This window comes from Gouania willdenowi, chromosome 7, assembly GCF_900634775.1.
Source record: "Gouania willdenowi chromosome 7, fGouWil2.1, whole genome shotgun sequence".
Lineage (NCBI taxonomy): Eukaryota > Metazoa > Chordata > Actinopteri > Blenniiformes > Gobiesocidae > Gouania > Gouania willdenowi.
This window is the reverse complement of record NC_041050.1, coordinates 40,348,435-40,366,961: the sequence shown is the minus strand read 5'-3', so window position 1 is coordinate 40,366,961 and position 18,527 is coordinate 40,348,435. Positions and strand designations below refer to the sequence as shown.

Genomic DNA, 18,527 nt, shown 5'->3' with positions numbered 1-18,527 from the left:
TGTCGGGTTTTGTTGCAATGTACTGCAGGAAACAGCAGCGAGTCTTCGATGGGAAAAGCTGTTCATCAATTGTGATGTGTCGACCAGGGTTGTAGCATGTGATGCAGTTGGTAACAAACGATCCCCACACATCCGAAATTGCAGCAAACTTATCTGTCTGCACTCGCTCACTGCGCGTAAACATGTCATCAAATCGTAGGTGACGCATGATGTCTTGGAAACGGTTTCGTGACATAATTCCAGTGATAAGTGGGTTTCCCAGGCATGCTGACCAGCTGTCACGCAGAGATGGAACCTTGGTCACCCCCCTCAAAATAATAACAGAAATAAATGCCATTAGTTCATGGAGGATCATGAACCAGTCCGTCTGCTCCGTTTGCCGTGCATGCTGAATAGTCCATTCTTGAATGGGACGGAGCATGCCAACAGTAATGAAACAGAGGAAGCTCTGAAGGCGACTCCTGATTCTTCTTCTGGCCTTTGCTTTTGGCTCTCCATCTGCAGCGTACGGTTCCATTGGAGTGAAACGGAGAATTGTACCCACATGTTCTTCATGCCACACTGTGCCCTCTTTCGCCGTCTCTGTGGGCTCACTCTCCAACCGAGCTCTCTTTTCCAGATGAGGAGCAGTCTCGTCATCTGCAATGTGAACAAATTCAAATTATTCTTTTGTTCGGTTTTAAATAAAAATAAAGTCAGGAAATGAAAATAGGATGTTTGGGAAATCTAACCTGAAGACAGCTCAGAGTCCGAATCCGAATTTGGCTGAAGGTTTATGTCCTCTCCATCTGAGTCACAAGGGTTTGCATTGTTCAGGATCAATTCCAACGCTTCTTGAGTGGTAAATCTTCTCTGCATTTTGAGTAGAATAAGTGTGGAGTGTCAGCAGGTGGAAGCAGCCAGCTATTTATTCCCCACAGCACAAAAGGCTGCATGACAACAGGGTATTCCAGGGGTGTCCAATTCTGGTCCTCGAGGGCCACTAATCAGCATGTTTTAGATGTTTCCCTCTTTCAACACACCTTATTCAAATGATCATCCAGCTCTGCAGAAGCCTGATAATCATTTGAATCAGGTGTGTTGGAAGAGGTGACTCTGTTTCTTTCAATGTTTGTAGTCTGTGTTTGTTCTCCCCCAGCATCAAGCAGAACGAGTTAATAAACGGGGCATTGTGACTTTAGCTTCCAGGGCACTTCCCCCTAACATTCCAGACTTCCATTGTTAGAGTCAGGCTCTCCCCCCTGCTGATTTCTCAGGTGATTCATTTACAAATGAATAGATGCAAATTGTAGCCATCAGAGTCGTCAGTTTGGTCCTAGAGTTCATTTGACCCTGCTCTGGGACTTCTGGGGGGATATAGAAATCCCTGGGACTTCTAGTGTTAAAATATCATGTAACAGTTGATTTATTTCAGTAATTCCATACAAAAAGTGAAACTTCTTTAATGTCTACATTCATTTCACACAGGCTGACATAGTGTTTATTTATTTTAATGTTAATAATTATAACTGACAACTAATGAAAACTCTAAATTAAACATCTCAGAAAATTAGAATATTATGGAGAGGTTTAATATTAAAGACACCTGGTGTTCTACAAAGACCTTTAGATGTTCTCCAGTCTAGTTCTGTAGGTCTACACAATCATGGAGAAAGCTGCTGACCTGACAGTTTTCCAAAAGACGACCATTGACACCTTGAACAAGGAGGACCAGACACAAAGGTCATGGCTAAAGAGGCTGGATGTTCACAGAGTCCAAACACATTCATAGAGAGGTGAAGGGAAGGAAAAGATGTGGTAGATAAAAGTCTACAAACAATAGTGATAGCCACGCCCCCTGGAGAGGATTGTGAAACTAAACCCATTCAAACATGTGGAGGAGATTCACAAAGAGTGACTGTAGCTGGAGTCAGAGCTTCAAGAACCACCACGTACAGACGTATGTAAGACATGGTTTCAGCTGTAGCATTCCTGGTGTCAAGACACTGAACTAGAGACAGCGTCAGAAGCGTCTTGTCTGGGCTAAAGACAAAAAAGACTGGACTGCTGCTGAGTGGTCCAAAGTGATGTTCTTTGATCAAAGGACATTTAGCATGTTCTTTGGAGATCAACGTCCCAGAGTCTGGAGGAACAGAGGAGAGGAACAGAATCCACGTTGCTTGAGGTGGAGTGTAAAGTTTCCACAGTCAGTGATGGTTTGGGGTGCCATGTCATGTGCTGGTGTTGGTCCACTGTGGTTCCTTAGGTCCAAGGTCAACGCAGACGTCTACCAGGAAGTTTTAGAGCACTTCATGCTTCCTGCTGCTGACCAACTTTATGGAGATGCACATTTCATTTTCCAACAGGACCTAACACCTGCACACAGTGCTAAAGCTACCAGTACCTGGTTTAAGGACCATGGTATCCCTGTTCTTGATTGGTCATCAAACTGGCCTGACCTTCACCACATAGAACATCTATGAGGTATTGTGAAGAGGAAGATGTGAGACACCAGACCCAACAATGCAGAAGAGCTGAAGGTCACTATGAGAACAACCTGATCTCTCATAACACCTGATCAGTACCACAGACTGATCCACTCCATGCCACGCCCACTGCTGCAGTAATTCAGACAAAACCAACTAAGTATTGAATAGATGATCATACTTTTCATCTTCATACTTTTCAGTTGGTCAACATTTCTATAAATCTGTTTTTGTATCAGTTTTAAGTAATATTCTAATTTTCTGAAATACTGAATTTGGGATTTTCATTAGTTGTCAGTTATAATCATCAACATTAAAATAAATAAACATTTGAAATATATCAGTCTGTGTGTAATGAATGAATATAATGAAGTTTCACTTTTTGAATTGAATTACTGAAATAAATCAATTTTTTCATGACATTCTAATTATTTGACCAGCACTTGTATATCTATGTGATGTATATCTATGTTGTATATTTAGGTGATGTACATCTGTGATGTATATGTTGTATATCTAGGTGGAGGCCTCTGTGCAGCAGGAGAAGAAGTCTAGGGCTGAGTTGGAGCGTGTGAAACGTAAACTGGAGAACGAACTGAAGCTAAGGATGGCCTCAGAGCGAGAGGTGGAGGTGGAGAGGGTGGGGCTTGAAGAGAGGCTGAACAGGTGAGGGGGCACTTCCTGTATGTTGGGGGGCTGAAAGGAGGGGGCACTTCCTGTCTGTGTTGTGCGTACAGGAAGGACGGTGAGCTCGCTCAGCTCCAGGTAAAGATGGAGGACAGAGAGAGTTTGGTTGGTCAGCTTCAGAAAAGGATCAGAGAACTTCAGGTTTGTAGCTCCACCTCTTTGACCTTTGACCCTGCTCAGCTAGCGGACTGGTGGCTACGTGCTAACCAGGGCTGCCAAGTTTCAGAAAATAACAGAGTGAGACTTTAATGACCTGTTGCGTTACGACAAAAAAAGTCCTTTTTTTAACATGACTTTGTTTTAACGTTGATTTCTACCTTCAGAATGATGTCATCACCTCCATACCAGCAGCTCTCCCTGCACTGTGTCCTCCTAATGCTATAACCTAATCAATATTTCATATCAACAACTGTCCATCATTGATCTGGGGACATGTCTCATGTTGTAGGTGTTTATCACAGATGTTGATGATGACAGAGGCTCCCACTTAAAACACTGTGGCCCAAGGCAGTGCTACCTTTACCTCAGCTCTCCTTGTCTGCAACAGAAAGGACGTCATTAAAAACATCATCATGTAAAAAACATTCAAACATCAAGTCATTTTTCATTGAATCAATGTCTATAGAAATACACTATTACATACAATAATAATCATAAGAACAGTTCAAATGAACATTAAATTATGTATTTATGATGATATAACCTACAAGTGTAATTCAGCTACTAACAGTGTTTATAACACTGTTAGTAGCTGATTAAGAGTTTTAATTCATTTAAGTTAATGTCTAACACAGACATACACATGTAGAAGTGGGTGATATGGAAAAAAAATCATATCACGATTTTTTCTTTGTAAAATCATGATCACATCACGATTTTTTTCATTCAAATAATTTAAACTATTTTAAAGTTATTTATTAATAAAACAAACCAAATCAATAACTTAAAATCATGGCCCTAAATGGAAAAAAAATGAATAAAAGATCATTTAAAACAAGGTAATTATCAAATATTTTTTAAATTGTATGTAAACATTTTATCAAACTGGTTCTAAGTATAATTAACATTAAACTAAAGGTCTGACATGTTCTTATAGTCACAGTCTTTTTACTTTGTTTAACTAAAGTAGTGTAGCATTAGCATTAGCATCACATGCTACATAACAAGGCATCATATCAGTCTAGTGATTTCTATTAGTTATTAAGGTAACACACTCATATTAATAAAATCATACTTTAAACAGTGTTTGAACGCCTCATTTCACACAGTTTAGACAATCATATCATTTACAAGATAAAACGTTACTGCTTTGGTTACATTAGGCCTGGGTGATATGGACCAATATTCATATTTATATATTTTTACTCTAAATGACAATAGGTGATATAAATCATTTATTTTTTATCAATAGTTTTACAATAAAAACAATAATAGGTCAAAGTCAGTGGAGCCACAAAGACCCTTTTATTAATCACTAGCAGCACAATAACTACATTTTGACTTTTTCCTTCATTAAGGCTGAAATGTGATTAAATGATGTAGTGATGATTTTTTCAGGGCAGCTCTGAGTTGTTGAAAGTAGTTTTTAAAGTAAATCACATTCAGGACACTGTCTCTTTAAGAATGTGTAAACAGCCCCGTTAGCTGCAGCAGCAGCAGAGTTAGTTAGAGAAACACATGCAGTGTTTCCTCAAACATCTCTCAGTGTTTAACAGACAGACAGACATCTGCACTGAGCCTCTGACAGACAGTCGCTAACACAGCTAACTCTGTGTGTGTGTGTCTGTGCACTGGGGGGGAGGGGTGCGTACTTCTGCCCTGTTTAAGCGCTTAATAATTCTTTGGTGTCTGTAACGCTGACAAGCAAACGGTGTGATTTGGCTGAGAAAAAAACCTTTGGATGTTCTGTGTATGGACCACAGACACGGCACCACAAGGGTTAAATAATGAACTACAGACGGTTCTACAATCACCATGATTTGGGAGATCATGTTTTAATCCTTAATGATCTAATATCGTCAGATACACACCCTTATACAAACGTGAGTGAGAGAGAGACACACACACATAATGTTAGTTTTTTAGACGACTAAACTAACACACACACACACACACACACACACCAATATAAAATTGGGTAGTTACATACCATCTCAGACAGTGTCAGTCCTCTAGAAACTTTATTTCTGAAAGCATGTCGACGACTCGGTGCATGTGTGAGGTGTCAGAGACCAGCTCATCAAGACCCTAACCAAGAGCTAACCAAACATGTGAGACTGGTGGCTACGTTGTAAGCTAACCTTTGTGTTGTTGTGCTGCAGACTCACATGGAGGAGCTGGACGAGGCGTTGGAAGCGGAGCGAATGTGGCGAAGCCAGGCCGAACGTCAAAGAAACGACGTCACTAGAGAGCTGGAGGAGCTGGGAGAGAAACTGGAGCAGAGCGGGGGGGCGTCGGCCGCTCACAGTGCCCTCTACAGGTGGGCATGTAGAGTCTGTGTGTGTGTTTGTGAGTGTGTATTCACTGTGTGTGTGTGTGTGTGTGTGTGTGTGTGTGTGTCAGGAAGAGGGAGGCCGACCTCCTGAAGATGCGGCGCGAGCTGGAGGAGGCAGGGCTTCATCAGGCGGCGGTGGAGGCGGGGCTAAGGAGGAAGCACTCTGAGTGTGTGATGGAGCTGAAGCAGCAGCTGGAGGCACTACACAAAGACGCACACACACTGGAGAAGGAACACAACCGACTACACAATGAGAACCAGGACCTGAGCAGCACCGCACATACACTGAGCAGGAGCAAGGTGAGGCCAAGTCCATGGACACAGGCTCCTCCCACTGTCACGGGCTCCTCCCACTTACCTGTGTGTGCGTAGTGCTCTGTGGAGAAGTTGTTTGGAGTGTTTGAGAACGAGATGAAGGAAAGTCAAAGTAAAGCTGAAGAACTTCAGAGAAAACTGAGAGAAATCAACACTGAGAGAGAGAAAGTTGTTACACACACAGGTACACACACACACACGCACAAACACACACACACACACACACACACACTGACAGACGTGTGTGTGTGTGTTTATCCAGCTGAACTGAGTGGGCGTGTCCAGCAGACTGAGGCTGTGATTGGTCAGCTGCAGCGTTCTAAGGCTACTGTGTGTCAGAACGTGGACGAGCTGAGGAGACGATTGGACGAGGAGAAGAAGGTGACCCCGCCCACTTTAACCTCCTCACGCTTAGAGTTGCTCCGCCTTCTTATGGCCCCACCCACACGTGTTCAGTCCAGAGGAGGTCATATGTTCTCTTGGTCTTATCAGGCGCGGGCGGCACTGGCTCACTGCGTGCACATGTCCAAGAGTGAGGCGTGCATGCTCAGAGAGCAGCTGGAGGCGGAGCAACACACTAACGCACAGCTGCAGGGGGCGCTGTCCTCTACGTTGGCTCAGACCGACCAATGGAGAGCCAGGTACCAGACGGACGCCGTGATGAAGGCAGCCCAGCTGGAGGAAAACAGGTGAGTTTACAGGTTCTCCCTGTATATGCAGGTGGTCATCAGCCCGTGTGTGTGTGTGTGTGTGTGTAGGAAGAAGCTGGTCCAGCGTCTACATCACACTGAGCATCTGATGGAAATGTCTCAGTGTAAAATGTCGACTCTACAGAAACACAAAGAGCATCTACAGACAGAGACAGACACACTACTGACACACACACACACATCACACACTGCTGTTGCCAACGCCGAAAAGAGAATACACACACTGGAGCAGGTAGGTGTGTGTGTGATCAGAGCTCTCTGAACTGAATGTACTACAGTGGATTAGAAGCTACATAAGTAATAGGCCTCAGTTTGTGCAAATCAACATTCTTAAATATAACCTGTGGAGTCCCACAGGGGTCGGTTTTGGGTCCAAAATGAATCATTTAATGATATGTGTAAAGTGTCAAACCTCTTTAAATGTGTTATTTGCAGAAGACACTAATATTTTCTGTAATGGGGAAAATTTGCAGCAGCTTTTGGAGGTGGTCACAGCAGAAATGAGTAAACTAAAAACATTGTCGTTAAATTTGAACTAAACCAAATTTATGCTGTTTGGAAATTGCTAAATAAACACATAAGTCTGTGTTTGTTTGGTCAATGTCACAGTTAGCTGCTGTTATAGCAGAGCTTCCAAGCCTCACCCTTTGAGTGTGACAGTCATGCAATTTGACACATTCTCACACCACACGCCACACTGTTCTCACATTTCTCACACTTATATTTCCCCATTCAATAGTCTATGTATTTTTTTCATGACAATGAACTTTGGTCCTTGCTGTTAGCCGTAGTTAGAGTAACTCTGATTGACTGACCGAGATAACCAATCCATGTCTCCTTGTGCCTAAATCTAACCAACCACGGCAGGCACCACGCAATAGTAAACCAATCAGAAGCAACGTAAGGCGGGTCTTGACGAGCTGTCTCTAACTAGTATCTTTCGAACACAACATGAGTCGTCGTCATGCTTTCAGAAAGGAATAAAGTTTCTAGAAGACAGACACTTCTGAGACGGTATGTAATTTTGTTCACTGTTTATATTGCTGTGTGTGTGTGTTATAGTGTTAGTTTATCCGTCTAAAAAACTTAACACTTTGTATGTATGTCTGTGTTAGACATTAACTTAAATTAATTAAAACCAGTGTTATGATCACTGCTAGTAGCTGAATTACACTTGTAGGTTATATCATCATAAATACATAGTAAATGAAACAAATGTCTAATCTAATGTTCATTCAAACTGTTCTTATGATTATTATTGTATGTAATAGTGTATTTCTATAGACATTGATTCAATGAAAAATGACTTGATGTTTGAATGTTTTTACATGATGATCTTTTTAATGACGTCCTTTCTGTTACAGACAAGGAGAGCTGAGGTAAAGGTAGCACTGCCTTGGGCCACAGTGTTTTAAGTGGGAGCCTCTGTCATCATCAACATCTGTGATAAACACCTACAACATGAGACATGTCCCCAGATAAATGATGGACAGTTGTTGATATGAAATATTGACTAATAAATGTATTTTGTCAAAATTCTTATTAGTTTTCATTTGTAATTTGTGGTTGATTAAAACTAGCATTAGGAGGCCACAGTGCAGGGAGAGCTGCTGGTATGGAGGTGATGACATCATTCTGAAGGTAGAAATCAACGTTAAAACAAAGTCATGTTAAAAAATGACACTTTTTTTTCGCCGGAACGCATCAGGTCACTAAAGTCTCACTCTGTTATTTTCTGAAACTTGGCAGCCCTGGTTATAGTTAGCTGCTGTGATGGTTAGCTGCTGTGATTGTTATCTGTTGTTATAGTTAGCTGCTGTTATAGTTAGCTGCTGTGATTGTTAGCTGTTGTTATAGTTAGCTGCTGTTATAGTTAGCTGCTATGATAGTTAGCTGCTGTTTAGTTAGCCCCTGTGATAGCTGTTGTTATAGTTAGCTGCTGCGATCGTTAGCTGCTGTGATAGGTAGCTGCTGTTATGGTTAGCTGCTGTTATAGTTAGCTGCTGTTATAATTAGCTGCTGTGATCGTTAGCTGCTGTTATTGAAAGCTGCTTGTGAAGATAGAGCCGCTTTCGTTCCGTGAGTAACGCAAGATGGCCACATCTCCAGACGATGGAGAAGCTGCTCCTCACCTGCCGTCAGAGAAAGACATTTTGCTACTAAACGCCAACAAAGAAATTACCAAACCATGGGAAGAAATTCATCGCCTTTCTAATGAGCTAAAAAAGAAACATGAATTACTCACCAAGTATACGGACACGGTTGTACAGCAGTCAGTAGTGCTGTCATCCTTCCTCCATAATATTCCATGTGATAACGACACAGTTCCCTGGGAGAATCCAGGTCCAGGACTGTCCTGTTCCACACCACGCCTGCCATCGTGGGCTGAGGTTGTTGTCCGCGGACATAGACGACAGAATAACACGGAAAATGGCGTCCCTCCTCCTCCTCTTACTCTCCACAATCGTTTTGAAGCTCTCTCATACAAAAACGGGGACAAATTCAGTCCAATCAAGCCGACCAAAACAACCGCCAGGAAAACGCCTCCACCACCGCCTGGATTAAATTCCCACAGGCCAAAAACATCATCTGTAGCCCGTCAAAACCTACTCAAAGCTGCAGTCCAGAGGCATGCTACTGCAGCACCACTTTAATGCCAGCTGATGACGGAGGATCACCCTCAGACATCAGCGACCCTCGCGGAAGCAGAGTCGCTTCAACGCCAACTGGAGCTGATAACGGAGACTTTCCCGCAGCTTTCTGCAACCCGAGCACCACCAGACGTTCCCACACAGACGCCCCAAAGCCAGTCAACTCCAAGGACGGAAACTCCACCACAGCCAGCTGTGATCCACCTGCTGGACGTTCCCGGTCAGTATAACAGGCACACACTCACTCCTAACTCTCTCTTCCCACAAACTACACTCATTATCGGTGATTCAATAACAAGGAATATTAGATTTTTTAATGCCATCACACACTGTATTCCAGGTGCTACAGTTCACACTATCTTAAACAAACTTAATCAAATGTTACCCACGCTGCCAGCAACTGTCACTAAAATAGTGTTACATGTAGGGACGAACGATACCACCCGACGTGAATCGATACGGATCATGAAGAGTTTAACCTTCTCTTTAACGTTCTAAAGGCATGTGGGAAATCAATATTCATTTCTGGTCCTCTCCATACATTAAACAGAAATATAGAACGATTTAGTTGCCTATTACAGCAGCACAACTTTTTACAATCCTGCTGCAAACTCTATAATTTCCTATTTATTGATAACTTTGACCTCTTTTGGAAACGTGCTGATCTATTTAAAAAAGACAATGTCCACCCTAATTTACATGGAGCACAAATGCTAAAATTAAATCTACAGTCTGTGATTCACAACTCCACATGCTCATGACTAGATGAGAATAAACCAGCAGTTATAACAAACACTTTCATAGATAAGCCCTTTACTCAAAATATAGAGCAGTTATACCCCATAAACACTGTGCTGAGCTGTACAGAGCAACATGCAATACAAACTAAAGCCCACAATAGAAGAGTTAACCATAAAAATTTCATCAAAATTAAAGCGACAAACAGAACACCAAACAATGAAAAAACATTAAATGTAGAACTATTAAATATCAAAATCGCTTTCATCTAAATCTCTTTTAGTGAGTGATCTTATAACTGACCATCAACTAGGTTTATTATGCCTCACGAAGACTTGGCTCAAAAATGAAGATTTTATTGCTCTTAATGAAGCCAGCCCTCCTAATTATGGTAATCACCATATTCCCCGTGAGAGTGGTCGGGGAGGAGGAGTGGCAGCAGTTTTTCACTCAAGCTTATCAGTTACCCCAAAAACCAAACTTAACCAAAATTCATTCGAAAGCCTCTCCCTTGAAATTTGTAGTCCCAAAAACAAGGTAGAAAAACCCACTTTACTGGTTATAGTTTACCGTCCTCTTGGTCCATAATCAGAGTTGCTCTCTGTATTCTCTGACTTTCTCACTGATCTGGTGCTGAGCACTGATAAAGCTATCATAGTAGGTGACTTTAACATTCATGTTGATGATGAAAACAACAGCCTAAAAAAATTATTTACCTCACTATTAGATTCAATCGGCTTTACACAAAATGTAAACAAACCAACTCATTATCTTAATCAGGACCTAGTTCTAACATATGGTTTAGATATTAATTACCTGACAATATATCCTCAAAATCCTATTATTTCAGATTACTTCCTGTTGTCCTTTGAACTCAAAATATCAGCCTGCTTAAACTCTGAGAGAAGAGTACATCATTGCTTACCTCTGATCCATATGATATCTCAACAGAGAGTAGCTATCAATGTCTAACAATAGAGAAAATAGATCATCTTATCAACAGTGCAATGTTGTCACTGCACACAGCTCTGGATGCTGTTGCTTCGCTTAAAAAGAAGACGATATGTCATAAAAAGGTTGCTCCCTGGTATAATTATGAATTGCGTCTTTTAAAACAGGCATCGCGAAAATTAGAAAGGAAGTGGCTCTTCTCAAACATGGTAGAAGTTTATACTGCCTGGAGAAAAAGTTTGTTAGCTTATTTTTTTTTTTAAAAAAAAAAGCTCTTCACAGAGCTAGAACCTTTAATAGAGGAAAACAAAAAATCCTCGGTTTCTATTCAACACTGTAACCAGTGATGATTTCATCAACTTCTTTACTGATAAAATTCTAACAATTAGAAACAAAGCTAATGACCCCCCTGCAGGAGTGATCAATACTTTATTAAACAAAGCAGCTCCTGAAATATCCCCTTTTATTTACATAGTTTCACTCCAATTGGTTTATCTGAACTGACCTCAATAGTTAGTGCTTCTAAACCAACAACCTGTCTTTTAGATCCAATCCCATCTCCACTATTTAAAGATGTTCTTCCACAAATTAGCACTAATGGTGAACCGGATTAACACATCTCTAGTAACAGGTTATGTACCACAGGCCTTTAAAACAGCTTTATTTCTCAATGAAATCAGATGAAACTCATCAGTTATTTAAACTCCAGACTTGTCTTAATGACATCACATCCTGGATGAGCCGTAACTTTCTCCTTCTTAACCAGGATAAAACCAAAGTGATTTTATTTGGTCCAAAACACCTCAGAAATGATCAGATTAATCTCATCCAGAGATATTATTTGCTCTGTACAGTAAAAAACTTAGGTGTTATCTTTGATACTGACTTATCTTTTAATTCTCATATTAAACAAATCACAAGGACAGCCTTCTTCCACCTCTGTAATATCTATAAAATCAAGAATATCTTGGTCCAGAGTGATGCTGAAAAACTAATCCATGCATGTGTTACATCTAGATTAGATTATTGTAACTCTATACTGTCAGGATGTCCTAGTAACTCACTAAAAAGTCTCCAGTTAATTCAGAATGCTGCAGCTAGAATACTAACAGGTACTAACAGGAGAGAACATATTTCTACAGTATTGGCTTCTCTTCATTGGCTTCCTGTAAAATCTAGAATAGAGTTTAAAATCATCCTGTTAACATACAAAGATCTACATGATCTGGCTCCTGTATGTCTATAGAGACCTGTTAGTGTCCTATCGTCCAGGTAGATCACTCTGCTGGTCTTCTGGAAGTCCTAAAGTATCTAGAAGTAGAACAGGAGGAAGAGCTTTTAGCTATCAGGCTCCTCCCCTTTAGAACCAGCTCCCAGTCTCAGTACAGGAGGCTGTTACTCTACACCTTTAAGGCTAAACTTAAAACCTACTTATATGCTGAAACGTATACCATATAATAGCATTAGACCGTGGCTCAGGTGGTAGAGGGTCGTCTTCTGATCGAGAGGTTGGGGGTTCGATCCCAGTACCTGATTATGTGTCGAAGTGTCCTTGGGCAAGACACTGAACCCTAAGTTGCTCCCAGTGGTCGACTAGCGCCTTGCATGGCAGTCCTGTCCCACTGGTGTGTGAATGTGAGAGTGATTGGGTGAATGAGCTGATATGTAAAGCTGTATGCTGACTAGGCACTGGGAGTGAGGCCCAAGGCCAACACATGATGACTTGATAATAATGTATCATGTTTTTCTGCAGTCAGTGTCTTCTCCTCGTCCTTCTCTCTCTGCTCTGTTTCAGGTGAAGCTGATGATGTCACTTCCTGATCTGTGGTTCACGGCTCAACTAGTCTGGAACACTCTGATGTTCTATCTATCCTGTTCTGTTGGTCCTTCTGTCCAATAACCCCAACCAGTCCACGCAGATGGCTGCCACCTCTGAACCTGGTTTTGCTGGAGATTTCTTCCTGTTCAAAGGGAGTTGTTTCTTCACACTGTCACTAAATGCTTGTTCATATGGATCTTGTTGGGTTTTTCCTTTCTTGTTATGATTTTTATATTTTGATAAGCACATTGAGACGACTTGTTGAGAATAAAAGTAATAAGTAATGTTGAAATAGAAAGGCTGTATGAAAATACATTTCTGGGTGTATTTCTTGATCATAAAATGTGCTGGAAACCTCCTAAAAATATGTGAGAGCAAAAAGTGATGCTGAAAGCAATGAGAGATCACTGTATATTGTGTATAGTTCACCTGTGTTGCCATATTTAAATAACTGTGTAGAAGTATGGGGCAACACCTACAAAACCACCTACAATCAATAATCACCCTACAGAAAAGAGCCATCCGTATAGTACACAATGTAGGATATTATGAACACACCAATATACTGTTTTTAAAATCGCACACCTTAAAGTTTGGGAGATCTGGTACATCTTAAGACGATAATATATACATGTAAAGTAAAAAATGAACAGCTACATGTAAACATACAAAGGCTGTTGACAGACAGACAGGGGTTATATTATTATATTATTAATATTAAACAACATTATGCACGGACTCATTTAAAAAGTATGTGTATTTACATTTGTGGGGTGGTTTTGTGGAACGATGTTGATGAAACAATTAAACTAAATAGAAATATAATGCAGTTAAAAATATATATATATATATTTGAAAAATCTACGTGGTACCAGGACTAGTTCACATGGTACCAGGACTAGTTCACATGATACCAGGACTAGTTCACATGATACCAGGACTAGTTGATATACCAGGACTAGTTCACATGGTACCAGGACTAGTTCACATGATACCAGGACTAGTTCACATGGTACCAGGACTAGTTCACATGATACCTGGACTAGTTCACATGATACCAGGACTAGTTGATATACCAGGACTAGTTCACATGATACCAGGACTAGTTGATATACCAGGACTAGTTCACATGGTACCAGGACTAGTTCACATGATACCAGGACTAGTTCACATGATACCAGGACTAGTTGATATACCAGGACTAGTTCACATGGTACCAGGACTAGTTCACATGATACCAGGACTAGTTCACATGATACCAGGACTAGTTCACATGGTACCAGGACTAGTTCACATGGTACCAGGACTAGTTCACATGATACCAGGACTAGTTCACATGATACCAGGACTAGTTCACATGGTACCAGGACTAGTTCACATGATACCAGGACTAGTTCACATGATACCAGGACTAGTTCACATGGTACCAGGACTAGTTCACATGATACCAGGACTAGTTCACATGATACCAGGACTAGTTCACATGGTACCAGGACTAGTTCACATGATACCAGGACTAGTTCACATGATACCAGGACTAGTTCACATGGTACCAGGACTAGTTCACATGATACCAGGACTAGTTCACATGGTACCAGGACTAGTTCACATGATACCAGGACTAGTTCACATGATACCAGGACTAGTTCACATGGTACCAGGACTAGTTCACATGATACCAGGACTAGTTCACATGATACCAGGACTAGTTCAACAGGACTAGTCACATGGTACCAGGACTAGTTCACATGATACCAGAACTAGTTCACATGGTACCAGGACTAGTTCACATGATACCAGAACTAGTTCACAAGGTACCAGGACTAGTTGACATGGTACCAGGACTAGTTCACATGGTACCAGGACTAGTTCACATGTTACCAGAACTAGTTCACATGGTACCAGGACTAGTTCACATGGTACCAGGACTAGTTCACATGATACCAGGACTAGTTCACATGGTACCAGAACTAGTTCACATGGTACCAGGACTAGTTCACATGATACCAGAACTAGTTCACATGGTACCAGGACTAGTTCACATGGTACCAGGACTAGTTCACATGGTACCAGGACTAGTTCACATGTTACCAGAACTAGTTCACATGGTACCAGGACTAGTTCACATGGTACCAGGACTAGTTCACATGGTACCAGGACTAGTTCACATGATACCAGGACTAGTTCACATGGTACCAGAACTAGTTCACATGGTACCAGGACTAGTTCACATGGTACCAGGACTAGTTCACATGATACCAGGACTAGTTGATATACCAGGACTAGTTCACATGCTACCAGGACTAGTTCACATGATACCAGGACTAGTTCACATGATACCAGGACTAGTTCACATGGTACCAGGACTAGTTCACATGGTACCAGAACTAGTTCACATGTTACCAGAACTAGTTCACATGGTACCAGAACTAGTTCACATGGTACCAGGACTAGTTCACATGATACCAGGACTAGTTGACATGGTACCAGGACTAGTTCACATGATACCAGGACTAGTTGATATACCAGGACTAGTTCACATGGTACCAGGACTAGTTCACATGATACCAGGACTAGTTGATATACCAGGACTAGTTCACATGATACCAGGACTAGTTCACATGATACCAGGACTAGTTCACATGGTACCAGGACTAGTTCACATGATACCAGGACTAGTTGATATACCAGGACTAGTTCACATGGTACCAGGACTAGTTCACATGGTACCAGGACTAGTTCACATGATACCAGGACTAGTTGATATACCAGGACTAGTTCACATGATACCAGGACTAGTTCACATGGTACCAGGACTAGTTCACATGATACCAGGACTAGTTCACATGATACCAGGACTAGTTCACATGATACCAGAACTAGTTCACATGGTACCAGGACTAGTTCACATGGTACCAGGACTAGTTCACATGATACCAGGACTAGTTCACATGATACCAGGACTAGTTCACATGATACCAGGACTAGTTCACATGATACCAGAACTAGTTCACATGGTACCAGGACGAGTTCACATGATACCAGGACTAGTTCACATGGTACCAGGACTAGTTCACATGGTACCAGGACTAGTTCACATGATACCAGGACTAGTTCACATGATGCCAGGACGAGTTCACATGATACCAGGACTAGTTCACATGATACCAGAACTAGTTCACATGATACCAGGACTAGTTCACATGGTACCAGGACTAGTTCACATGATACCAGGACTAGTTCACATGATACCAGGACTAGTTCACATGGTACCAGGACTAGTTCACATGATAACAGAACTAGTTCACATGGTACCAGGACTAGTTCACATGGTACCAGGACTAGTTCACATGATAACAGAACTAGTTCACATGGTACCAGGACTAGTTCACATGATACGAGGACTAGTTCACATGATACCAGGGCTAGTTCACATGAAACCAGGACTAGTTCACATGATACCAGGACTAGTTGATATACCAGGACTAGTTCACATGATACCAGGACTAGTTCACATGATACCAGGACTAGTTCACATGATACCAGGACTAGTTCACATGATACCAGGACTAGTTGATATACCAGGACTAGTTCACATGGTACCAGGACTAGTTCACATGGTACCAGGACTAGTTCACATGATACCAGGACTAGTTGATATACCAGGACTAGTTCACATGATACCAGGACTAGTTCACATGGTACCAGGACTAGTTCACATGATACCAGGACTAGTTCACATGATACCAGGACTAGTTCACATGATACCAGACTAGTTCACATGGTACCAGGACTAGTCACATGATACCAGGACTAGTTCACATGATACCAGGACTAGTTCACATGATACCAGGACTAGTTCACATGGTACCAGGACTAGTTCACATGATACCAGGACTAGTTCACATGATACCAGGACTAGTTCACATGATACCAGAACTAGTTCACATGGTACCAGGACTAGTTCACATGGTACCAGGACGAGTTCACATGATACCAGGACTAGTTCACATGGTACCAGGACTAGTTCACATGGTACCAGGACTAGTTCACATGATACCAGGACTAGTTCACATGATGCCAGGACTAGTTCACATGATACCAGAACTAGTTCACATGATACCAGGACTAGTTCACATGGTACCAGGACTAGTTCACATGATACCAGGACTAGTTCACATGATACCAGGACTAGTTCACATGATACCAGGACTAGTTCACATGGTACCAGGACTAGTTCACATGATAACAGAACTAGTTCACATGGTACCAGGACTAGTTCACATGGTACCAGGACTAGTTCACATGATAACAGAACTAGTTCACATGGTACCAGGACTAGTTCACATGATACGAGGACTAGTTCACATGATACCAGGGCTAGTTCACATGAAACCAGGACTAGTTCACATGATACCAGGACTAGTTCACATGATACCAGGACTAGTTGATATACCAGGACTAGTTCACATGATACCAGGACTAGTTCACATGATACCAGGACTAGTTCACATGGTACCAGGACTAGTTCACATGGTACCAGGACTAGTTCACATGATACCAGGACTAGTTCACATGATACCAGGACTAGTTCACATGATACCAGAACTAGTTCACATGGTACCAGGACTAGTTCACATGATACCAGAACTAGTTCACATGGTACCAGGACTAGTTCACATGTTACCAGAACTAGTTCACATGGTACCAGGACTAGTTCACATGGTACCAGGACTAGTTCACATGATACCAGGACTAGTTCACATGGTACCAGGACTAGTTCACATGGTACCAGGACTAGTTCACATGGTACCAGGACTAGTTCACATGATACCAGGACCAGTTCACATGGTACCAGGACTAGTTCACATGGTACCAGGACTAGTTCACATGGTACCAGGACTAGTTGATATACCAGGACTAGTTCACATGATACCAGGACTAGTTCACATGCTACCAGGACTAGTTCACATGATACCAGGACTAGTTGATATACCAGGACTAGTTCACATGGTACCAGAACTAGTTCACATGGTACCAGAACTAGTTCACATGGTACCAGGACTAGTTCACATGATACCAGAACTAGTTCACATGGTACCAGGACTAGTTCACATGTTACCAGAACTAGTTCACATGGTACCAGGACTAGTTCACATGGTACCAGGACTAGTTCACATGATACCAGGACTAGTTCACATGGTACCAGAACTAGTTCACATGGTACCAGGACTAGTTCACATGGTACCAGGACTAGTTCACATGATACCAGGACTAGTTGATATACCAGGACTAGTTCACATGCTACCAGGACTAGTTCACATGATACCAGGACTAGTTCACATGATACCAGGACTAGTTCACATGATACCAGGACTAGTTCACATGGTACCAGAACTAGTTCACATGTTACCAGAACTAGTTCACATGGTACCAGAACTAGTTCACATGGTACCAGGACTAGTTGACATGGTACCAGGACTAGTTCACATGATACCAGGACTAGTTCACATGGTACCAGGACTAGTTCACATGATACCAGGACTAGTTGATATACCAGGACTAGTTCACATGATACCAGGACTAGTTCACATGATACCAGGACTAGTTGATATACCAGGACTAGTTCACATGGTACCAGACTAGTTCACATGATACCAGGACTAGTTGATATACCAGGACTAGTTCACATGGTAC

The 18,527-nt window shown here is 41.8% G+C and overlaps 1 protein-coding gene across 4 annotated transcripts in view; it reads left to right on the top strand.

The window, feature by feature from the left end:
- LOC114466703 (myosin-7B-like) overlaps positions 1 to 18,527 on the top strand; it is a 58,311-nt gene that overhangs the window by 23,392 nt on the left and 16,392 nt on the right. For all 4 annotated transcript variants that reach the window (XM_028452342.1, XM_028452341.1, XM_028452343.1 and 1 more), the window contains 8 exons: positions 2,986 to 3,131; positions 3,203 to 3,293; positions 5,474 to 5,631; positions 5,715 to 5,946; positions 6,019 to 6,145; positions 6,224 to 6,342; positions 6,454 to 6,650; positions 6,720 to 6,903. In XM_028452342.1, the coding sequence (XP_028308143.1) occupies positions 2,986 to 3,131; positions 3,203 to 3,293; positions 5,474 to 5,631; positions 5,715 to 5,946; positions 6,019 to 6,145; positions 6,224 to 6,342; positions 6,454 to 6,650; positions 6,720 to 6,903 (1,254 nt within the window). The remainder of the gene's footprint in view (positions 1 to 2,985; positions 3,132 to 3,202; positions 3,294 to 5,473; positions 5,632 to 5,714; positions 5,947 to 6,018; positions 6,146 to 6,223; positions 6,343 to 6,453; positions 6,651 to 6,719; positions 6,904 to 18,527) is intronic.